Here is a 25,288-nt window from a genome sequence, read left to right as displayed (position 1 = left end):
CTCGCTCCTCCCTGGGCTCGAACCAGAAACACAACGACAACAGCCACCCTCGAAGCAGCGTTACCCATGCAGAGCAAGGGAAACAACCACAGGCTCAAAGCGAGTGACGTTTGAAACGCTATTAGCACGCACTAACTAGCCAGCCATTTCACTTCGGTTACACCAGCCTCATCTCGGGAGTTGATAGGCTTGAAGTCATAAACAGCGCAATGCTTGACGCACAACGAAGAGCTGCTGGCAAAACACACGAAACTGCTGTTTGAATGAATGTTTACACGCCTGCTTCTGCCTACCACCGCTCAGTCAGATACTTAGATACTTGTATTCTCAGTCAGATTATACGCAAAGCAGGACACGCTAGATAATATCTAGTAATATCATCAACCATGTGTAGTTAACTAGCGATTATGATTGATTGATTGTTTTTATAAGTTTAATGCTAGCTAGCAACTTACCTTGGCTTACATGCTGACCAGACCGGACACGTCGTGTGCGCGAGCGTCGCAAAATAAATTTAGAAATCCTTGTTATTCAATTATTGCACCCACACTGCTCATGCGCCAACGAGCGTCTACGACGCCAAGGGCTAAAATAGAACTCATTCCTATTTCTGACGCAGATCGCGCTGCAAGTCCTACCTCTCCCATCACCTCTTTGGTTTATAGAAGCAGGTATCCAAGTGCTCATCTCCATTGGTTATACCCACGTGGGTGATTGAAAGACAAACTGTTTTGCCTGTAGTCGTGGTAATACAATGAAAGTTTAGATGTGATCACCATATAAGTTAAACGATGAAAAAGCCTGGAAGGAGGAGAGATGACTAGAAACGATTCGGTTGGCCGTTTTATGTGTGGATTAATTGTCAGAGTTCCTTGTGCATTTCAGGTAAAATAACAACTCAATGTTTATATCCCAGGACAAATTAGGTAGCAACAGCAAGCTAGCTAAATAGGACAAATTAACGTTAGCTAGCAGATGCAAGTTAATATTATGAGCTAAATTGCCATACATGTTTATTGCTTTTCGACCTGTCCCCAAATTAATGTAATTGGTTCAGAGTTTGTTTTGATATTTTAACCTGCGTGTCGTGATCACGTTTGGTGTGGGGGGGCAAAATACATTTATGCACAATAGCGCACGATGGCACACGCGCGCAGCCGGTTTGGGTTCCGTGTTACTGCATTCGCGTAACAGGCAGTCTCCTTGTGGAGTGCAACAAGAGGCAGGTCGTTATTGCATTGGACGAGTTAACTGTAAGGTTGCAAGATTGGATCCCCCGAGCCGACAAGATGAAAATCTGTCATTCTGCCCCTGAAGGAGGCACTTAACCCACCCTTCCTAGGCCGTCATTGAAAATAAGAATGAGTTCTTAACCAGTTGAGTCTATGGGGGCGCTATTTCATTATTGGATAAAAAAAACGTGCCCGTATTAAGCGCAATATTTTGTCACGAAAAGATGCTTGACTATGCATAGTCGACTCGACTATGCATAGACTATAATTGACAGCTTTGGAAAGAAAACAGTCTAACGTTTCCAAAACTGCAAAGATATTATCTGTGAGTGCCACAGAACTCATGCTACAGGCGAAACCAAGATGAAACTTCAAACAGGAAATGAGCAGAATTTCTGAAGCTCTGTTTTCCAATGTCTCCTTATATGGCTGTGAATGCACCAGGAACGAGCCTGCGCTTTCTGTTGTTTCTTCAAGATGTCTGCAGCATTGTGACGTATTTGTAGGCATATCATTGGAAGATTGGCCATAAGAGACTACATTTTCCAGGGGTCCGCCCGGTGTCCTTTGTCTAAATTGGTGCGTAATCTTCAGTTGCGGTCATTTTCTCCTGGGATTCAGGACAGAAAGCACACTTCCACAAACAATATATCATCGAAGAGATATGTGAAAAACACCTTGAGGATTGGTTCTAAACAACGTTTGCCATGTTTCAGTCGATATTATGGAGTTAATTTGGAAAAAAGTTTGGCGTTTTGATGACTGGATTTTCAGGTTTTTTTGGTAGCCAAACGTGATGCACCAAACGGAGCGATTTCTCCTAAACAAATAATCTTTCAGGAAAAACTGAACATTTGCTATCTAACAGTCTCCTCATTGAAAACATCTGAAGTTCTTCAAAGGTAAATTATTTTATTTGAATGCTTTTCTGGTTTTTGTGAAAATGTTGCCTGCTGAATGCTAACGCTAATGCTAATGCTAAATGCTACGCTAGCTAGCTACTGTTACACAAATGATTGTTTTCCTATGGTTGAGAAGCATATTTTGAAAATCTGAGATGACAGTGTTAACAAAAGGCTAAGCTTGAGAGCTAGCATATTTATTTCATTTCATTTGCGATTTTCATGAATAGTTAACGTTGCGTTATGGTAATGAGCTTGAGGCTGTATTCACGATCCCGGATCCGGGATGGCTAAGTGCTAGAGGTTAACTGACTTGCCTAGTTAAATAAAGATTAAATAAAGGTGTAAAAAAAAAACGGCAAAATCAAGTGTCCAAAAATACCGATTTCCGATTGTTATGAAAACTGGAAATCAGCCCTAATTAATCGCCCATTCCGATTAATCGGTCGACCTCTAGTTTAGACTATCGATCTTTAGGAGAAGTCCCACCACCAACATCATGTTTAGACTATCGATCTCTAGGAGAAGTCCCACACTCAGCAGCACCAAAGAAACAAGGTCAAAGTGAAAATAGCTATATATTTAGATTTAGAGGTGGGATAGTATGGGTGTATTTCAGAGCTCACCCTCTCTCCACTGGGCCCTGGAAGACCTAGATCACCAGCTTCTCCCTGCGGATGAGAGGGAGAGAGATGGGGAAAGAGAGCGATACAGAGAGAGAAAGAGACAATCATCTCAAAAGGATCCCTATTCAAAGGTCCAGTTCTGTGTGTGCTGTATACAGTGATATATAAACTCAGCAAAAAAAGAAACGGCCCTTTTTCAGGACCCTGTCTTTCAAAGATAATTTTTAAAATCCAGATATCTTCACAGATCTTCATTGTAAAGGGTTTAAACACTGTTTCCCATGCTTGTTCAATGAACCATAAACAATTAACTTCTTGGATATAGGGGGCGCTATTTTAATTTTTGGATGAAAAACGTTCCCGTTTTAAACAAGATATTTTGTCACAAAAAGATGCTCGACTATGCATATAATTGACAGCTTTGGAAAGAAAACACTCTGACGTTTCCAAAACTGCAAAGATATTGTCTGTGAGTGCCACAGAACTGATGTTACAGAAAAAACCCAGATAAAAATCCAATCAGGAAGTGCCGCATTTTTTGAAACCGCCTCATGGCAATGACTCCTTATATGGCTGTGGAGGAGCTAGGAGTCAGCTTACGGTTTCCACGTTTTCCCCAAGGTGTCTGCAGCATTGTGACGTATTTGTAGGCATATCATTGGAAGATTGACCATAAGAGACTACATCTACCAGGTGGTCGCTTGGTGTCCTCCGTGGCAATTATTGCGTAATCTCCAGCTGCAGTATTTTTCCGTTTGCTTCTGATGAGAAACCAACTGCCACGAATGATTTATCATCGAATAGATATGTAAAAAACACCTTGAGGATTGATTCTAAACAACGTTTGCCATGTTTCTGTCGATATTATGGAGCTAATTTGGAAAAAAGTTTGGCGTTGTAGTGACTGCATTTTCTGGGTTTTTTCTTAGCCAAACGTGATGAACAAAACAGAGCTATTTCTCCTACACAAATAATATTTTTGGAAAAAATGAACATTTGCTATCTAACTGAGAGTCTCGTCATTGAAAACATCCGAAGTTCTTCAAAGGTAAATTATTTTATTTGAATGCTTTTCTTGTTTTTGTGAAAATGTTGCCTGCTGAATGCTAGGCTTAATGCTATGCTAGGCTATCAATACTCTTACACAAATGCTTGTGTAGCTTTGGTTGAAAAGCATATTTTGAACATCTGAGATGACAGTGTTGTTAACAAAAGGCTAAGCTTGTGTTTCAATATATTTATTTCATTTCATTTGCGATTTTCATGAATAGGAAACGTTGCATTATTGTAATGAGCTTGAGGCTATGATTACGCTCCCGGATACGGGATTGCTCGACGCTAGAGGTTAATGAACATGCACCTGTGGAACGGTCGTTAACTTAAGACACTAACAGCTTACAGACGGTAGGCAATTAAGGTCACAGTTATGAAAACTTAGGACACTAAAAGAGGCCTTAAAACACTAAAAGGACACTAAAAGAGGGTCCCTGCTCATCTGCGTGAACATGCCTTAGGCATGCTGCAAGGAGGCATGAAGACTGCAGATGTGGCCAGGGCAATATATTGCAATGTCTGTACTGTGAGACGCTTAAGACAATGCTACAGGGAGACAGGATGGACAGCTGATCGTCCTCGCAGTGGCAGACCACGTATAACAACACCTGCACAGGATCGGTACATCCAAACATCATACTTGCGGGACAGGTACAGGATGGCAACAACAACTGCCCGAGTTACACCAGGAACGCACAATCCCTCCATCGGTGCTCAGACAGTCTGCAATAGGCTGAGAGAGGCTGGACTGGGGGCTTGTAGGCCTGTTGTAAAGGCAGGATCCTCACCAGACAGCACCGGCAACAACGTCGCCTATGGGCACAAACCCACCATCGCTGGACTTGACAGGACTGGCAAAAAGTGCTCTTCACTGACGAGTCGCGGTTTTGCCTCACCAGGGGTGCTGGTCGGATTCACGTTTATCGTCGAGGGAATGAGCGTTACACCGAGGCCTGTACTCTGGAGCGGGATTGATTTGGAGGTGGAGAGTCCGTCATGGTCTGGGGAGGTGTGTCACAGCATCATCGGACTGAGCTTGTTGTCATTGCAGGCAATCTCAACGCTGTGCATTACAGGGAAGACATCCTCCTCCCTCATGTGGTACCCTTCCTGCAGGCTCATCCTGACATGACCCTCCAGCATGACAATGCCACCAGCCATACTGCTCGTTCTGTGCATGATTTCCTGCAAGACAGGAATGTCAGTGTTCTGCCATGGCCAGCGAAGAGCCCGGATCTCAATCCTATTGAGCACATCTGGGACCTGTTGGATAGGAGGGTGAGGGCTAGGGCCATCCCCCCAGAAATGTCCGGGAACTTGCCTTACCTTGGTGGAAGAGTGGGGTAACATCTCACAGCAAGAACTGGCAAATCTGGTGCAGTCCATGAGGAGGAGATGCACTGCAGTACTTAATGCAGCTGGTGGCCACACCAGATACTGACTGTTACTTTTGATTTTGACCCCCCCCTTTGTTCAGGGACACGTTATTCCATTTCTGTTAGCCACATGTCTGTGGAACTTGTTCAGTTTATGTTTCAGTTGAGGAATCTTGTTATGTTCATACAAATATTTACACATGTTAAGTTTGCTGAAAATAAATGCAGTTGACAGTGAGTGGACGTTTCTTTTTCTGCTGAGTTTAGTATGATCAGTTCAGCTCATACCTTCTCTCCGCTACTGGATCCTGGGGTTCCAGGTCTGCCAGGTGGACCAGCGGGCCCCTGAAAAACACAGCATGATATCAATACATAATTGTCAAAAAATCAAGACATTCATTTCAATGCTGTATTGTCACGTCAGATATAGTAGAGAGAGGGTCCTCACTGGTAGGCCACGGTCCCCGTCCTTTCCGGGAGGTCCAGGGGGCCCGAAAGAGCCTGACCCATGGGAGCTGACACCACCGGCTGAGGGGCCGGGGGGGCCTGGAGGGCCGGGGGGGCCTGGTAGACCACGGAGAGTCTAAAGAAACAGTCAACACAACAGTCTTGGGTTTCACAATACACATTTGGCGAAAAGTCGTTTTTCTGGGCCAAACTCAAAATCTCTGAATCAGCTAAAACATACCTGCATTTTCTCCAAATCTGGGAATCCTCCTGAGCCTTCCACATCCAAAAATGTCTAGGGACAAATGAAGAAACATTAACAATGGTATATTTGTATATTCATGTCTGATCCACATGAATTTATGGGCTGAATGGCCTGATGCTGTAGTGGTTTACTCACAGCACGGTCAGCTATCCCTGGGCCTGGGGGTCCAGGTGGCCCTGGAGGACCCCTGGGTCCTGGGTGACCATCCCCACGATCCCCCTTGGAGAGGTCACAGGGCACACACTCAGTATTTAACCTTTGGGCACCTCCGATAATATTCAAATACTCATGCTCTTAAATAAATGGCTTCTGGCCTTTACCTTTTGTCCTTTGACCCCTGAGTCTCCTTGTGTTCCTGGGAACCCTCTGTCTCCGGCAGGTCCCTGAGTTGTGGTGGGACAGAGAGAGAAGACACAGCTTAGTGAGGCTGACATAGTCTGACCACTGCTACTGACCACCACCGCTTATCAATAATGACATCTGACTACCACTGTATTTCTTCTCACACAATTAACAATTAATAAAAACCCATGACATGAGGTCAATGGGATAAAACATCAGAAAGTGACACTCACTAATTTGCCATCCTCTCCTGGATCCCCCTGGGGAATGAAATAGATACGGTATGGTTTGTTACAGTCAATTCAAAGAAAATGTACAAGTACTGAGACCAAATAAAGGGAGAATGCTCTACACAGAATACAGTGTCTACGGAAAGTATTCAGACCCCTTAACTTTTTCCACATTTTGTTACATTACAGCCTTATTCTAAAATTGATTCAATAAATAAAAAAATACATCAACAATCTACACACAATACCCCACCCATAATGACAAAGTGAAAACAGGTTTTTAGAAATGTTTGCAAAACCCCACCAGAAATACCTTATTTACATAAGTATTCAAACCCTTTGCTATGAGACTCGAAATTAAGCTCAGGTGCATCCTGTTTCCATGGATCATCCTTTCTACAACTTGATTGGAGTCCACCTGTGGTAAATTAAATTGATTGGACATGATTTGGAAGGGCACACACCTGTCTATTTAAAGGTACTACAGTTGACAGTGCATGTCAGAGCCAAAACCAAGCCATGAGGTCGAAGGAATTGTCCGTGGAGCTCCGAGACAGGATTGTGTCGAAGCACAGATCTGGGGAAGGGTACCAAAACATTTCTGCAGCATTGAAGGTCTCCAAGAACACAGTGACCTCTATCATTCTTAAATGGAAGCAGTTTGGAACCACCAAGACTCTTCCTAAAGCTCGCCACCCGGCCAAACTGAGCAATCGGGGTGAGAAGGGCCTTGGTCTGGGAGGTGACCAAGAACCCGATGGTCACTCAGACAGAGCTCTAGAGTTCCTCTATGGAGATGGGAGAACCTTCGAGAAGGACAACAATCTCTGCAGCACTCCAACAATCAGGCCTTTATGGAAGAGTGGCCAGACGGAAGCCACTCCTCAGTAAAAAGTACATGACAGCCCACTTGGAGTTTACCAAAAGGCACCGAAAGACTCAGACCATGAGAAACAAGATTATCTGGTCTGATGAAACCAAGACTAAACTATTTGACCTGGATGCCAAGCGTCACGTCTGGAGGAAACCTGGCACCATCTCTACGGTGAAGCATGGTGGTGGCAGCTTCATGCTGTGGGGATCTTTTTCAGCGGCAGGGATGGATCGAGGCAAAGATGAATGAGCAACGTACAGAGAGATAGTTGATGAAAACCAGCTCCAGAGAGCTCAGACTGGGGCAAAGGTTCCCCTTCCAACAGGACAACGACCCTAAGCACACAGCCAAGACAACGCAGGAGTGGCTTCGGGACAAGCCTCAATGTCTATGAGTGGCCCAGACAGAGCCCAGACTTGAACCCAATCTAACATCTCTGGAGAGACGTGAAAATAGCTGTGCAGCAACGCTCCCCATCCAACCTGACAGACCTTGCAAGGATCTGCAGAGAAAAATGGGAGAAACTCCCCAAATACAGGTGTGCCAAGATTGTAGCGTCATACCCAAGAATACTCAAGGCTGTAATTGCCGCAAAACGTGCTTCAACAACGTACTGAGTAAAGGGTCTGAATACTTATGTAAATGTGATATTTCAGTTGTTTATTTTTAATACATGTGCAAAACTGTCAAAAATAGTTTTTGCTTTGTCATTATGGGGTTATTGTTTGTAGATGGATGAGGGGACAAAACGATTTCATCCTTTTTAGAATAAGGCTGTAACGTAACAATGTGTGGAAAAAGTCAAGGAGTCTGAATACTTTCCGAATGCACTGTATGTCAGAAGGTATGGTACAACTCACCGCCTCTCCCTCTGGTCCCTGGGGTCCTGCTGGTCCTTTGGCTCCTGGGGGCCCCATCGGTCCCATTGGCCCCACCACTGGCTGCACCACAGAGCCGTCCCCTAGCCTCACAACCTGGGCAGCTGGCCCCCCAGGGCCAGGAGGGCCAGGGGGACCAGGTACACCACGGTCCCCCTTGGAGCCTGGGTAACCAAACCCAGAACTGCCCTGTGGGAAGAAAACAATCAACTACCTATTTAATCTGCTCACTTCAATGACTAGCTAAATTGAAGTCAAATAAAAAGAAGCTGGGAAGGACAAAGTCAAAACGCACCTTCAAGCCTTTGTCTCCCTGAAAGGAAAAGGAGACAAAGACAAGTTGTAAGTAATGTTGGAACTATTACATGTGTCTCAGAGGCATGTATGTGGTCTGTCTGAATCAGATGTAATCAGCTATGGTGGTCATCAGTTATAGGGGGTGTATAACACACAGTACTGTACGCCACTTGGACTTGGATTTGAACACAACGTCATTTCCGGTCACGACTTGCAGACTTGTTTTTGAGTTGCTGTGCGTTTTGTTGCCAACCTGTTTTGCTACCTGACAAATTTACGGTTTTTACTTTTTAATTACCGTTTATATTTTTGTTTTTTCCTACTCAACTTTTTCACTCCGGACGCTTTATCTGGACACGATTCGTCAGGACCTCCAACAGCCGAAGCTAAGTAGTAACATTAACATGATGCCTTCTAATTGCAGTCGCTGTACTCGCCTTACGGCGAGGATAGCTGTGCTACAAGCCCAGCTTCAGACGCAATCGCTAGGCAAGGGTAATTTCAGTGTAGGAAAGGATGAAACAGCGTCTGTGCCACCAGTAAGTACAGATAGTAGTATAAATCCCCTGGCACAGTCCCCGCAGCCGGACAACTTTCTCACGGTTTCTGGAAGGAAATGCTGTAGGAACGCTCAACCGGTGTCGCTCATTCAGCCGACAGAAACTTTCAACCGGTTTTCCCCATTAAGCAGCGGGTCGGAGTCAGAGGCCGAGTCTTCTCTGGTCTCTACTCCTCCCGTTACGGGGTCTGAGACGCCGAAGCTTCCCACCATTAGCTCTGACAAATTGAAAACTCTAGTCATTGGCGACTCCATTACCCGCAGTATTAGACTTGAGAATCATCCAGCGATCATACACTGTTTACCGGGGGGCAGGGCTACCGACGTTAAGGCTAATCTGAAGATGGTGCTGGCTAAAGCTAAAACTGGCGAGTGTAGAGAGTATAGAGATATTGTTATCCACGTCGGCACCAACGATGTTAGGATGAAACAGTCAGAGATCACCAAGCGCAACATAGCTTCTGCGTGTAAATCAGCTAGAAAGATGTGTCGGCATCGAGTAATTGTCTCTGGCCCCCTCCCAGTTAGGGGGAGTGATGAGCTCTACAGCAGAGTCTCACAACTCAATCGCTGGTTGAAAACTGTTTTCTGCCCCTCCCAAAAGATAGAATTTGTAGATAATTGGCCCTCTTTCTGGGACTCGCCCACAAACAGGACCAAGCCTGACCTGCTGAGGAGTGACGGACTCCATCCTAGCTGGAGGGGTGCTCTCATTTTATCTACCAACATAGACAGGGCTCTAACTCCTCTAGCTCCACAATGAAATAGGGTGCAGGCCAGGCAGCAGGCTGTTAGCCAGCCTGCCAGCATAGTGGAGTCTGCCACTAGCACAGTCAGTGTAGTCAGCTCAGCTATCACCATTGAGACCGTGTCTGTGCCTCGACCTAGGTTGGGCAAAACTAAACATGGCGGTGTTCGCCTTAGCAATCTCACTAGGATAAAGACCACCTCCATTCCTGTCATTATTGAAAGAGATCATGATACCTCACATCTCAAAATAGGGCTACTTAATGTTAGATCCCTTACTTCAAAGGCAATTATAGTCAATGAACTAATCACTGATCATAATCTTGATGTGATTGGCCTGACTGAAACATGGCTTAAGCCTGATGAATTTACTGTGTTAAATGAGGCCTCACCTCCTGGCTACACTAGTGACCATATCCCCCGTGCATCCCGCAAAGGCGGAGGTGTTGCTAACATTTACGATAGCAAATTTCAATTTACAAAAAAAAAAATGACGTTTTCGTCTTTTGAGCTTCTAGTCATGAAATCTATGCAGCCTACTCAATCACTTTTTATAGCTACTGTTTACAGGCCTCCTGGGCCATATACAGCGTTCCTCACTGAGTTCCCTGAATTCCTATCGGACCTTGTAGTCATAGCGGATAATATTCTAATCTTTGGTGACTTTAATATTCACATGGAAAAGTCCACAGACCCACTCCAAAAGGCTTTCGGAGCCATCATCGACTCAGTGGGTTTTGTCCAACATGTCTCTGGACCCACTCACTGTCACAGTCATACGCTGGACCTAGTTTTGTCCCATGGAATAAATGTTGTGGATCTTAATGTTTTTCCTCATAATCCTGGACTATCGGACCACCATTTTATAACGTTTGCAATTGCAACAAATAATCTGCTCAGACCCCAACCAAGGATCATCAAAAGTCGTGCTATAAATTCACAGACAACACAAAGATTCCTTGATGTCCTTCCAGACTCCTTCTGCCTACCCAAGGACGCCAGAGGACAAAAATCAGTTAACCACCTAACTGAGGAACTCAACTTAACCTTGCGCAATACCCTAGATGCAGTTGCACCCCTAAAAACTAAAAACATTTCTCATAAGAAACTAGCTCCCTGGTACACAGAAAATACCCGAGCTCTGAAGCAAGCTTCCAGAAAATTGGAACGGAAATGGCGCCACACCAAACTGGAAGTCTTCCGACTAGCTTGGAAAGACAGTACTGTGCAGTACCGAAGAGCCCTTACTGCTGCTCGATTATCCTATTTTTCTAACTTAATTGAGGAAAATAAGAACAATCCGAAATTCCTTTTTGATACTGTCGCAAAGCTAACTAAAAAGCAGCATTCCCCAAGAGAGGATGACTTTCACTTTAGCAGTGATAAATTCATGAACTTCTTTGAGGAAAAGATTATGATTATTAGAAAGCAAATTACGGACTCTTCCTTAAATCTGCGTATTCCTTCAAAGCTCAGTTGTCCTGAGTCTGCACAACTCTGCCAGGACCTAGGATCAAGAGAGACACTCAAGTGTTTTAGTACTATATCTCTTGACACAATGATGAAAATAATCATGGCCTCTAAACCTTCAAGCTGCATACTGGACCCTATTCCAACTAAACTACTGAAAGAGCTGCTTCCTGTGCTTGGCCCTACTATGTTGAACATAATAAACGGCTCTCTATCCACCGGATGTGTACCAAACTCACTAAAAGTGGCAGTAATAAAGCCTCTCTTGAAAAAGCCAAACCTTGACCCAGAAAATATAAAAAACTATCGGCCTATATCGAATCTTCCATTCCTCTCAAAAATTTTAGAAAAGGCTGTTGCGCAACAACTCACTGCCTTCCTGAAGACAAACAATGTATACGAAATGCTTCAGTCTGGTTTTAGACCCCATCATAGCACTGAGACGGCACTTGTGAAGGTGGTAAATGACATTTTAATGGCATCGGACCGAGGCTCTGCATCTGTCCTCGTGCTCCTAGACCTTAGTGCTGCTTTTGATACCATCGATCACCACATTCTTTTGGAGAGATTGGAAACCCAAATTGGTCTACACGGACAAGTTCTGGCCTGGTTTAGATCTTATCTGTCGGAAAGATATCAGTTTGTCTCTGTGAATGGTCTGTCCTCTGACAAATCAACTGTAAATTTCGGTGTTCCTCAAGGTTCCGTTTTAGGACCACTATTGTTTTCACTATATATTTTACCTCTTGGGGATGTTATTCGAAAACATAATGTTAACTTTCACTGCTATGCAGATGACACACAGCTGTACATTTCAATTAAACATGGTGAAGCCCCAAAATTGCCCTTGCTAGAAGAATGTGTTTCAGACATAAGGAAGTTGCAAAAATCAGGAACTTTCTGTCCAAAAATGATGCAGAAAAATTAATCCATGCTTTTGTCACTTCCAGGTTAGACTACTGCAATGCTCTACTTTCCGGCTACCCGGATAAAGCACTAAATAAACTTCAGTTAGTGCTAAATACGGCTGCTAGAATCCTGACTAGAACCAAAAAATTTGATCATATTACTCCAGTGCTAGCCTCTCTACACTGGCTTCCTGTCAAAGCAAGGGCTGATTTCAAGGTTTTACTGCTAACCTACAAAGCATTACATGGGCTTGCTCCTATCTATCTCTCTGATTTGGTCCTGCCGTACATACCTACACGTACGCTACGGTCACAAGACGCAGGCCTCCTAATTGTCCCTAGAATTTTTAAGCAAACAGCTGGAGGCAGGGCTTTCTCCTATAGAGCTCCATTTTTATGGAACGGTCTGCCTACCCATGTCAGAGACGCAAACTCGGTCTCAACCTTTAAGTCTCTACTGAAGACTCATCTCTTCAGTGGGTCATATGATTGAGTGTAGTCTGGCCCAGGAGTGGGAGGGTGAACGGAAAGGCTCTGGAGCAACGAACCACCCTTGCTGTCTCTGCCTGGCCGGTTCCCCTCTTTCCACTGGGATTCTCTGCCTCTAACCCTATTACAGGGGCTGAGTCACTGGCTTTACTGGGGCTCTCTCATGCCGTCCCTGGAGGAGGTGCGTCACCTGAGTGGGTTGAGTCACTGATGTGGTCATCCTGTCTGGGTTGGCGCCCCCCCCCCCCCCCCCCCCCCCCCCCCCCCCCCCCTTAAGTTGTGCCGTGGCGGAGGTCTTTGTGGGCTATACTCAGCCTTGTCTCAGGATGGTAAGTTGGTGGTTGAAGATATCCCTCTAGTGGTGTGGGGGCTGTGCTTTGGCAAAGTGGGTGGGGTTATATCCTTCCTGTTTGGCCCTGTCCGGGGGTGTCCTCGGAGTGGGCCACAGTGTCTCCTGACCCCTCCTGTCTCAGCCTCCAGTATTTATGCTGCAGTAGTTTATGTGTCGGGGGGCTAGGGTCAGTTTGTTATATCTGGAGTACTTCTCCTGTCCTATTCGGTGTCCTGTGTGAATCTAAGTGTGCGTTCTCTAATTCTCTCCTTCTCTCTTTCTCTCTCTCGGAGGACCTGAGCCCTAGGACCATGCCCCAGGACTACCTGACATGATGACTCCTTGCTGTCCCCAGTCCACCTGGCTGTGCTGCTGCTCCAGTTTCAACTGTTCTGCCTTATTATTATTCGACCATGCTGATCATTTATGAACATTTGAACATCTTGGCCATGTTCTGTTATAATCTCCACCCGGCACAGCCAGAAGAGGACTGGCCATCCCACATATGCTCTCTCTAATTCTCTCTTTCTTTCTCTCTCTCGGAGGACCTGAGCCCTAGGACCATGCCCCAGGAATACCTGACATGATGACTCCTTGCTGTCCCCAGTCCACCTGACTGTGCTGCTGCTCCAGTTTCAACTATTCTGCCTTATTATTATTCGACCATGCTGGTCATTTATGAACATTTGAACATCTTGACCATGTTTTGTTATAATCTCCACCCGGCACAGCCAGAAGAGGACTGGCCACCCCACATAGCCTGGTTCCTCTCTAGGTTTCTTCCTAGGTTTTGGCCTTTCTAGGGAGTTTTTCCTAGCCACCGTGCTTCTTCACCTGCATTGCTTGCTGTTTGGGGTTTTAGGCTGGGTTTCTGTACAGCACTTTGAGATATCAGCTGATGTACGAAGGGCTATATAAAATAAATTTGATACTGTGCCAGGCAGCATGCAGTACCTTTTCTCCACGTTCTCCTCCGCCTGATGAAGAGCCAGAGGAAGAAGCAGAGCTGGAGAAAGACCCCGATTCCCCCTTTGGACCGGCGGGACCTCTGTCCCCTGGACTGCCCTTCTCCCCTCTGTCCCCTTTCACTCCGTTAGAACCACTAGGGCCTGACGACACACAGAGAGACACAGAGAGAGGGAGAGTTGGGTGTTAGAATAGACGTCAGAAGTAACATCGTGGTCATCATCGGTATGAATGTTGCTGTCATCATCACTTTCACTAGCACCCTCTATCCTCAGTTAGCATCCTACTACCTTTGTCCTCCCCTTCCACAGAGTTTCATGCCAACCTGTTCCACAGAGTCCCATGCCAAACTATTCCACAGAGTTCCATGCCAATATATTCTACAGTTTCATGCCAAACTACTCCACAGAGTTCCATGCAGACAGGACATGCTGAGGGCATGATGAGATCTCATCAACCTAGTCCAGTGCAGATTCCCTGAATTCTGACATGGAGTGGTAAGGGTATACTGTCCTGAAATCAGGGACTGGTTGTCAGGGAACTCCGCTGGACCTCATTGGAGAGTGTTTATAATATAGCCCGACAGACAGACGGACGGACGGACGGACGGACAGACAGACAAAGTTTCCAGTGACCTACCTGGTTGACCTCCTGATCCTGGTCTGGACTCTACTGAGGTCTGATGATTCCTGTCACCTACAGTCAATCAACACAAACACACTTACCTGCATGCCTAGTTCGTACACTAGAAAACACTAACAATTATCAACATTCCTCTGGTGGGTAGGAGCGTTGGGCCAGTAACCCGAAAGGTTGCTGGATCGTATCCCCGAGCTGACAAGTTAAAAATCTACCGTTCTGCCCCTGAGCAAGGTAGTTAACCCAGGCACCGATAACGTGGATGTCGACTAAAGCAGCCCCCCCCCCCCCCCCCCCCCTCAGAGGGGTTAAATGGGGAAGATACATTTCAGTTGAATACATTCAGTTGTACAACTGACTAGGTATCCCCCTTTCATTTTTCTTTACAATCAGCCACTCTTGAAGGAAAATGTCTACCTTCTACACTAGAAGGTGCTAGTGTGCTGTATATCCCAGCATACCGTATGTAACGAGCAACAAGGTTCTCAAGTAGTGTGGTATTACACTAGGTACATATTTCCATGACAGATAGTTTCACAGTTTTTACATCAACTGTTTTTGTTAGCACTGCAGTTACTCTAAATATAGCTTGGTTGGTTCACTATTATAAGGGCATTTTCAATAAACCTAAGTAATATTTTAGAGGATAACTTCACAGATGATGTCATCATTATTCAACTCAGCCCACTGACCTGTCTCTGAGAGCCTGTCGCTCACTGATGATGTCAGAGGGGGCTCTGGCACTGGTCGGAGAGATGGAGGTGTGGTCTGACAGGAGGGAAGAGAGGGTGGAGAGGAAGGTTAGACAGGACAGTCAGACCCTGATCCAATAGTTTCACAGTAAATCCTTCCTTCTATTTCCACATCACAGAATAGATTAACAGGACAACATAGGATAAAGAAGATTCCTTTACAGTTTTGCCGGTCTCTCTTCTGTCCCCATCCCCACTGCCAAAGTCACCTGAGGCCTGAGAGAGAGACAGAGAAAGAGAGAGAGAGAGACAGCAAGACAAACAGAGACAAGTCAAGGCATTTGAGAAAATGTTAGTTGACATGAATCATATCATATTCCTACTAAACTGTGTCTGGTTCTACAGTCTAATCACTCACAGCGTCTGAGTCATCATCATCTTCACAGAGGAACTCAGCTGCTCGAGGGTTACCCACCACGTTCAGCTCAGCGATCGCCCCCTGCACAACACGCACAGACACAGGCACACACACAGAGACACAGACAAACACACTGATGGCTGTGAGAAAGGAGATACTGTACAGCCATTGGGGCAGTATGAATTGAATGATTCTAGTCAGGATCTAAGCCATTAATATACAATCAAATGTAAAGAGGATGTTTCTGACTGACCGTGGCCTTACTAACTCAGAACAGACAGAGTCTTGCTGAAACAACAGACAGGGTTCTAAATCTCTCCCAGAGGCCTGATAGAGTTAGACTATGAGAATGACAGGGTTCTACATCTCTCCCAGGGGCCTGATAGAGTTAGACTATGAGAATGACAGGGTTCTACATCTCTCCTAGGGGCCTGATAGAGTTAGACTATGAGAATGACAGGGTTCTACATCTCTCCCAGGGGCCTGATAGAGTTAGACTATGAGAATGACAGGGTTCTACATCTCTCCCAGGGGCCTGATAGAGTTAGACTATGAGAATGACAGGGTTCTACATCTCTCCCAGGGTCCTGATAGAGTTAGACTATGAGAATGACAGGGTTCTAAATCTCTCCCAGGGGCCTGATAGAGTTAGACTATGAGAAGGACAGGGTTCTACATCTCTCCCAGGGGCCTGATAGAGTTAGACTATGAGAATGACAGGGTTCTACATCTCTCCCAGAGGCCTGATAGAGTTAGACTGTGAAAATGCATGTTTCAATACACTGTCTGTTAAGAACAGCAGGTGTGAGTGAGATGAAACCTAAACCCTCACATTGTTTGGGGGTAAATCCCTCACTAATCGCTCCCTCAGGAATCTCAGTCAGGTATGTGTCACTGGCAACAGGAAAGCCAGACAGCCAGTCACATCTCACTAACACAGCACTACTAACCCCTCCTCCCTCTAGTAAATCTATTAGCTGACCTGTCCTGTCGTCTGGCCTTTGACCCCTCAGCATAGTCACTGACCCGTCTAACCACATGTGATGGTCACATGGGGTTTGACACCAGAACGAGGGTTGAGGGTGGGGGTGCAGAACGACAGAGACTTTAGGGGAAGAGTTATACCAATGTTTTACATGAGGGAACAATAAAGATATTTTACACGAGGGAAGAATAAAGATGTTTTACATGAGAGAACAATAAAGATGTTTTACATGAGAGAACAATAAAGATGTTTTACATGAGAGAACAATAAAGATGTTTTACATGAGAGAACAATAAAGATGTTTTACATGAGAGAACAATAAAGATGTTTTACAAGTGGGAACCATGAAGATGTTTTACATGAGGGAACAATAAAGATGTTTTACATGAGAGAACAATAAAGATGTTTTACATGAGAGAACAATAAAGATGTTTTACATGAGAGAACAATAAAGATGTTTTACAAGTGGGAACCATGAAGATGTTTTACATGAGGGAACAATAAAGATGTTTTATATTAGGGAACAATAAAGATGTTTTACATGAGAGAACAATAAAGATGTTTTACATGAGAGAACAATAAAGATGTTTTACATGAGAGAACAATAAAGATGTTTTACATGAGAGAACAATAAAGTTTGAGGTAAATATGTGTGGTCAGGTCAGCATTAGAGGTGTGGTTGGCGATCCATACTGTACCTCGAACCTGTCAGGGTCCGCGCCTCCCGCCTGACCCACGAAGATGTTCGCCCCCCTGTCCAGCTCCATGTCATCCGGCGAGCGCTCCAACTTCACCGTCTTCCCAGAGGCGTCGCACCCCATAAAGAAGGTTACCTGGTCGTTGAACACGGACAGAGAGAACTTGGTCCAGGAGACTAGGTCCAGGGAGGGCACAGTGAAACTAGCGGCCAGGTACGAGGCCTCCGAGTCGGGCTCTGTGTAGTAGAACAGAATCTTCTGATTCCTGCCGTCAGCGTCTGGGGCGCTCAGCTTCACCCCCACATACATGAACTTCTGGGAGGCGTCTGTGATGGAGAAGAGGACCCCGGGGCTGGAGGGGAGGATTTGGAAGACCAGGGAGAAGTCTCTGTAGAAGGGGTTGGGGAGGTGGGACAGGGCCGGCTGTCCCGCAGCAATCAGCCCGTCCTGCCCTCCGAAGTAGTAGGCGGGTTTCCCCCCCGGACCGGCCTGGGATTCATCAGGAGGCAGGCCTCCGATCAGCTGCAGTAGAGTCACACCACTCTCTGCTGAAGGGGAGGAGACAGGACAGGAAGTGAGGTTACACACACGAAGCCAGCGCTTACAGTACAGGAGTCCCATTGTCCCAGTCCAGAAACAAAGCACTAGCCCTAACTTAGATCCCAGGGCACTGTATAGATCTGAAAACACTGGATAGACAGTAAGCAGTATAATAAAAATGGCACTTTATTCTGATTTGTCCAATTCTTATAGATCTAGTCTACATTAAGTGCCCAGGGCTTATTTCAGATCTAGTCTACATGAAGTGCCTAGGACTTCTTTCAAACTAGTCTACATGAAGTGCCCAGGGCTTATTTCAGATCTAGTCTACATTAAATGCCCAGGGCTTCTTTCAGATCTAGTCTACATGAAGTGCCCAGGGCTTCTTTCAGATCTAGTCTACATGAAGTGCCCAGGGCTTCTTTCAGATCTAGTCTACATTAAGTGCCCAGGGCTTATTTCAGATCTAGTCTACATTAAGTGCTCAGGGCTTATTTCAGATCTAGTCTACATGAAGTGTCCAGGGCTTCGGGACTTTTGAGTTGTTTCTGGACCAAAACTTTTTTTCAGCTCCTGTTTACGCTGCGCACTTAACCACTGGTTTAGGATCAGCTATACACTCCAAAAAGGGTTCTTTGGCTGTCCCCATAAGATAACCCTTTTGGGTTCCATGTAAAACCCTCTGTGAAAAGGGTTTTACATGGAACACAAAAGGGTTCTACCCAGCATTGCAAAGGGAGGGTATATTACTGGAAACTTTAAAAGTTTACCAGTAAATTACCAGAATGTTGGTATCTTTCAAGGATTTTATTTAATCTATCACAAGACATCTAGTGTCCCTTTTGGGTACTTCAGATTATTACAGGTGTCTGTAATTATCTCTGGCCCTCTGTGTGACCTTACCACATGTAACATACAGTATATTAAATAATTAAATAAGATGATTTTCAAATAAAACATTGAATATAAAAGCTGCAAAACATTATCCAAAATATAAACCATCAACTTAGTGAATATCATTGGTGTTTAATATGAGGGATTCAGCATGAAATATATATAAAAAATTGTTTTACACACTTTTATTTATCTTACTATGAATTTGTTGACACTGTTTCAGCATCAAACTGGTGGCAGTTGTGAAAAAAGTCAATAGTTGTACGAGTTGCAGAGTTTAATTATTTAGGCTATTTTCTCCTGAACCAGATGGTATACTAGAAACCTGTGGCCAATATGGACACAGATATTTAAAAACATAATCCTATATACTAGAAACCTGTGGCCAATATGGACACAGATATTTAAAAACATAATCCTATATACTAGAAACCTGTGGCCAATATGGACGCAGATATTTAAAAACATAATCCTATATACTAGAAACCTGTGGCCAATATGGACACAGATATTTAAAAACATAATCCTATATACTAGAAACCTGTGGCCAATATGGACACAGATATTTAAAAACATAATCCTATATACTAGAAACCTGTGGCCAATATGGACGCAGATATTTAAAAACATAATCCTATATACTAGAAACCTGTGGCCAATATGGACACAGATATTTAAAAACATAATCCTATATATTGTATCATTTTGTAAAAGTTATTCAAGTATAAATTACCAAAGTTATGATAGATTGCCATATATTTTCTGTTAATTACCAAAAATGACAATGAAGATTCCGGTAACTTTGGTAAACTACTGGTAGCTTTGCAACCCTAGTTCTACCTGGAACCAAAAAGGGTTCTTCAAAGGGTTCTACTATGGGGACAGCCGAATAATCATTTTAGCTTCTAGACAGCTCCTTTTTTTCCCAGCCTGTACCATCTTCCTTTACCATACCCCCAAACTTAACCCTCAGCTAAACAGCCAAACTGATCCTGAGTCAGTTGTTAAGGGCATAGAGTAAGCATACACAGAGTACTTTATCATTGACATGAGGTTACCGAAGGGTACAAGTGCACAGTGCAGTAGCAGATTAGAAAGCATCATGCCTTGATTGGTGTGCTGTGCTTCACCAAGTGACTTAGCCAGGATGAGTGCCTCAGGTCATACACATACATGTGCAGTGAAGTAAACAACAAAGCCACTGGGCAAAAACTGGTTGAATCAACGTTATTTCCACATAATTTCAACAAAAAAAAAGATATATGATGATGTTGAAACAAAGTGGAAAACGGATTGGATTTGAAAAAAGTAATCCACGTAAGGGAATTTAGTATTTTTTTCACCCAACTTTGAACTAAAATCCAATGACGTGGTGAAATGTTTTGTTGATTTCACGTTGAATTCACGTTGCCTGACAACCCAACCAAATGTAAATCAACTGACCTAGCGAAAGGTCAGCAAAATGTCAGCAAAGGTCTGTTGCAGAGTGAAATGACAAACCTCAGGCCACGTGGACCAACCCCAGTAGACTCAATAGGGCTTCAGACTCAATATGGTTTTAGACTCAATAGGGTTTCAGACTCAATAGGGTTTCAGACTCAATAGGGTTTCAGACTCAATATGGTTTTAGACTCAATAGGGTTTCAGACTCAATTGGGCTTCAGACTCAATAGGGTTTCAGACTCAATAGGGTTTCAGACTCAATAGGGTTTCAGACTCAATAGGGCTTCAGAGTCAATAGGGCTTCAGACTCAATAGGGTTTTAGACTCAATATGGTTTTAGACTCAATAGGGTTTCAGACTCAATAGGGCTTCAGACTCAATAGGGTTTCAGACTCAATAGGGTTTCAGACTCAATAGGGTTTCAGACTCAATAGGGCTTCAGACTCAATAGGGTTTCAGACTCAATAGAGTTTCAGACTCAATAGGGCTTCACAGTCAATAGGGCTTCAGACTCAATAGGGTTTTAGACTCAATATGGTTTTAGACTCAATAGGGTTTCAGACTCAATAGGGCTTCAGACTCAATAGGGTTTCAGACTCAATAGGGTTTCAGACTCAATAGGGTTTCAGACACACTAGGGCTTCAGACTCAATAGGGTTTCAGACTCAATAGGGTTTCAGACTCAATAGGGTTTCAGACTCAATAGGGTTTCAGACTCAATAGGGTTTCAGAGTCAATTGGGCTTCAGACTTTATTAGTTAATGGTTCAACCTCACCTAGGACAGGTCAAAACGGTTCACGGGTCTACAGTATGCGGTCAATGATGAACCCTTCTATGTTTCTATGATGGGCGATAGCAGATCTCGTGACAGCTCACATTGTCTTTCAAGCGCAGCAGTAAGTCTGATTGACCAAGGTAGGTAGTAGATGTAAAATAAAAGCAAAAATAAGGCTTTATGGAGAGAGTGTTGGGGTTCAGCAGGCAAAGACTGTGTCAAATGAACTTGGGCTGTTTTAGCATGGAAAAACGTCTGACTGTAATCCAATTCCCATGGACTCAAATAGCCTAGAGGGAAATGAGGAAATTACATGAGACTAACCATCACATTCACATGAAATAGCACCTCTAGGGAACTAAACACTGGACAGACAGACATCCTCTCATGGGTGAACTGTCAGAGTAGATTTATGACAGATGTTTTCAGAAAAGCCCACACTGTACAATGTGAATGTCACACGAACCAGAGATACTTGAGATTTCCTATCCCTCCAGTGATGTAAACTTAAACCGGGGAAGTGGACTCTGTAACACAGTCATTAAGTCTCAGAGGATCTAGACTGAACCATGAGGAGTTATTCCAATAGCTAATGTTGTATCCTAAAGGGGATCTAACTTCTCAATGGGCAAAAGTGGAGACTCAACACTTTTTGGACTAATCTCAAACATGTGTTTCCACACACTAACACAGCAACACCACTTACTCTGTACAGCCTGTACTCACTCCCACACCATATTGCAAAGCCAGCTAGGGTCTCACTGGACACTGTTGTTATGCTATCTACATTCTAAACCTGCACGTCAACCGAAGCTTAGCTGAAGATCCTGTGGGAATTCAGCCAATTAGTGGGAGGCAGAGAGGGCGAGGGGGAGGAAGCTTCTCATCGGATGAACCTGCTATTGGTCCATCTGACAGGGCGCTAGGGCAGTCACAGCTGTGGCCCGGTTAGCCCAACACTAACCCAACACTACCGCAGACACTAACCCAACACTACCGCAGACACTAACCCAACACTACCTCAGACACTAACCAGACACTACCACAGACACTAACCCAACACTACCGCAGACACTAACCCAACACTACCGCAGACACTATCCCAACACTACCGCAGACACTAACCAACACTACCGCACACACTAACCCGACACTACCGCAGACACTAACCAGACACTACCACAGACACTAACCCAACACTACCGCAGACACTAACCCGACACTCCCGCAGACACTAACCAACACTACCACAGACACTATCCCAACACTACCGCAGACACTAACCCGACACTCCCGCAGACACTAACCAACACTACCGCAGACACTAACCCAACACTACCTCAGACACTAACCAGACACTACCACAGACACTAACCCAACACTACCGCAGACACTACCGCAGACACTAACCCAACACTACCGCAGACACTATCCCAACACTACCGCAGACACTAACCCAACACTACCGCACACACTAACCCGACACTACCGCAGACACTAACCCGACACTACCGCAGACACTAACCCGACACTACCGCAGACACTAACCCGACACTACCGCAGACACTAACCCAACACTACCGCACACACTAACCCGACACTACCGCAGACACTAACCAACACTACCGCAGACACTAACCCAACACTACCGCACACACTAACCCGACACTACCGTAGACACTAACCCAACACTACCGCAGACACTAACCCGACACTACCGTAGACACTAACCCGACACTACCGTAGACACTAACCCAACACTACCGCAGACACTACCGCAGACACTAACCCAACACTACCACAGACACTAACCCAACACTACCGCAGACACTAACCCGACACTACCGCAGACACTACCGCAGACACTAACCCAACACTACCGCAGACACTAACCCAACACTACCGCAGACACTAACCCAACACTACCACAGACACTACCGCAGACACTAACCCAACACTACCGCAGACACTAACCCAACACTACCGCAGACACTAACCCAACACTACCACAGACACTACCGCAGACACTACCCAACACTACCGCAGACACTAACCCAACACTACCGCAGACACTAACCCAACACTACCGCAGACACTAACCCAACAATACCACAGACACTACCGCAGACACTAACCCAACACTACCGCAGACACTAACCCAACACTACCGCAGACACTAACCCGACACTACCGTAGACACTAACCAACACTACCGCAGACACTAACCCGACACTACCGCAGACACTAACCAACACTACCGCAGACACTAACCCAACACTACCGCAGACACTAACCAACACTACCGCAGACACTAACCCGACACTACCGCACACACTAACCCAACACTACCGCAGACACTAACCCAACACTACCGCAGACACTAACTCAGCACTACCGCAGACACTAACCTAGCACTACCGCAGACACTAACTCAGCACTACCGCAGACACTAACCCAACACTACCGCAGACACTAACCCAACACTACCGCAGACACTAACCCAACACTACCGCAGACACTAACCCAACACTACCGCAGACACTAACCCAACACTACCGCAGACACTAACTCAGCACTACCGCAGACACTAACCTAGCACTACCGCAGACACTAACCCAACACTACCGCAGACACTAACCCAACACTACCGCAGACACTAACTCAGCACTACCGCAGACACTAACCCAACACTACCGCAGACACTAACCAACACTACCGCAGACACTAACCTAGCACTACCGCAGACACTAACCCAACACTACCGCAGACACTAACCCGACACTACCGCAGACACTAACCAACACTACCGCAGACACTAACCCAACACTACCGCAGACACTAACCCAACACTACCGCAGACACTAACTCAGCACTACCGCAGACACTAACTCAGCACTACTGCAGACACTACCGCAGACACTAACCCAACACTACCGCAGACACTAACTCAGCACTACTGCAGACACTAACCCAACACTACCGCAGACACTAACTCAGCACTACCGCAGACACTAACTCAGCACTACCGCAGACACTAACCAACACTACCGCAGACACTAACCCAACACTACCGCAGACACTAACTCAGCACTACCGCAGACACTAACCCAACACTACCGCAGACACTAAACCAACACTACCGCAGACACTAACCCAACACTACCGCAGACACTAACCCAACACTACCGCAGACACTAACCCAACACTACCGCAGACACTAACCCAACACTACCGCAGACATTAACCCAACACTACCGCAGACACTAAACCAACACTACCGCAGACACTAACTCAGCACTACCGCAGACATTAACTCAGCACTACCGCAGACACTACCGCAGACACTAACCCAACACTACCGCAGACACTAACCAGACACTACCACATACACTAACCAGACACTAACCCAACACTACCGCAGACACTACCGCAGACACTAACCCAACACTACCGCAGACACTAACTCAGCACTACCGCAGACACTAACCAGACACTACCACAGACACTAACCCAACACTACCGCAGACACTAACTCAGCACTACCGCAGACACTACCGCAGACACTAACCCAACACTACCGCAGACACTAACCCAACACTACCGCAGACACTAACCCAACACTACCGCAGACACTAACCCAACACTACCGCAGACACTAACCCAACACTACCGCAGACACTAACCCAACACTACCGCAGACACTAACCCAACACTACCGCAGACACTAACACAGCACTACCGCAGACACTAACCCAACACTACCACAGACACTACCGCAGACACTAACGCAACACTACCGCAGACACTAACCCAACACTACCGCAGACACTAACCCAACACTAACCCGAGTCACAAAAGAGCCTCAGGGAGTAACTGATTTCTGTCTACCGAAAATTACAATGAATGATAATGAAAAAGTTAGATAAGAGAGAAAGAACAAAAGAGGAATATGGAATGTATCCACTATAGCTGTCAGAAAGTATTGTCAGTTACATACCAGCCATGTTTACCAACATGGATGTCATAACAGAGAATCCATCGACTCACTCACTTGTACTGCACTATACAAAATCAACTGGGACTGAGTTGCACTGCATTGAATGGGGATTCCCATGCAGGCAGATGTCGTGTTGACAGAGGAGAACGTGGGAACACCACCACCACATCCCAGGATCACATTTCATTTCAGTCATTTAGTAGCTGAGCCACAT

The 25,288-nt window shown here is 45.3% G+C and overlaps 1 protein-coding gene across 6 annotated transcripts in view; it reads right to left on the bottom strand.

Moving 5' to 3' along the window:
• LOC110528829 (collagen alpha-1(XVIII) chain) overlaps positions 1-25,288 on the bottom strand; it is a 73,524-nt gene that overhangs the window by 14,365 nt on the left and 33,871 nt on the right. For 3 of the 6 annotated variants that reach the window (XM_036982580.1, XM_036982576.1, XM_036982578.1), the window contains exons 2-16: positions 17,425-17,972; positions 15,742-15,822; positions 15,546-15,599; positions 15,324-15,399; positions 14,632-14,688; positions 13,981-14,135; positions 8,521-8,538; positions 8,208-8,414; positions 6,477-6,503; positions 6,222-6,284; positions 6,037-6,120; positions 5,878-5,931; positions 5,638-5,772; positions 5,478-5,534; positions 2,761-2,805 (exon numbers count right to left, since the gene is read on the bottom strand). In XM_036982580.1, the coding sequence (XP_036838475.1) occupies positions 2,761-2,805; positions 5,478-5,534; positions 5,638-5,772; positions 5,878-5,931; positions 6,037-6,120; positions 6,222-6,284; positions 6,477-6,503; positions 8,208-8,414; positions 8,521-8,538; positions 13,981-14,135; positions 14,632-14,688; positions 15,324-15,399; positions 15,546-15,599; positions 15,742-15,822; positions 17,425-17,972 (1,661 nt within the window). The remainder of the gene's footprint in view (positions 1-2,760; positions 2,806-5,477; positions 5,535-5,637; positions 5,773-5,877; positions 5,932-6,036; positions 6,121-6,221; positions 6,285-6,476; positions 6,504-8,207; positions 8,415-8,520; positions 8,539-13,980; positions 14,136-14,631; positions 14,689-15,323; positions 15,400-15,545; positions 15,600-15,741; positions 15,823-17,424; positions 17,973-25,288) is intronic. The other 3 variants (XM_036982581.1, XM_036982579.1, XM_036982577.1) reach the window with 2 other exon arrangements.

The sequence above is a fragment of the Oncorhynchus mykiss genome, chromosome 7 (assembly GCF_013265735.2).
Source record: "Oncorhynchus mykiss isolate Arlee chromosome 7, USDA_OmykA_1.1, whole genome shotgun sequence".
Taxonomy (NCBI): domain Eukaryota; kingdom Metazoa; phylum Chordata; class Actinopteri; order Salmoniformes; family Salmonidae; genus Oncorhynchus; species Oncorhynchus mykiss.
This window is presented reverse-complemented; position numbering and strand designations above follow the sequence as displayed.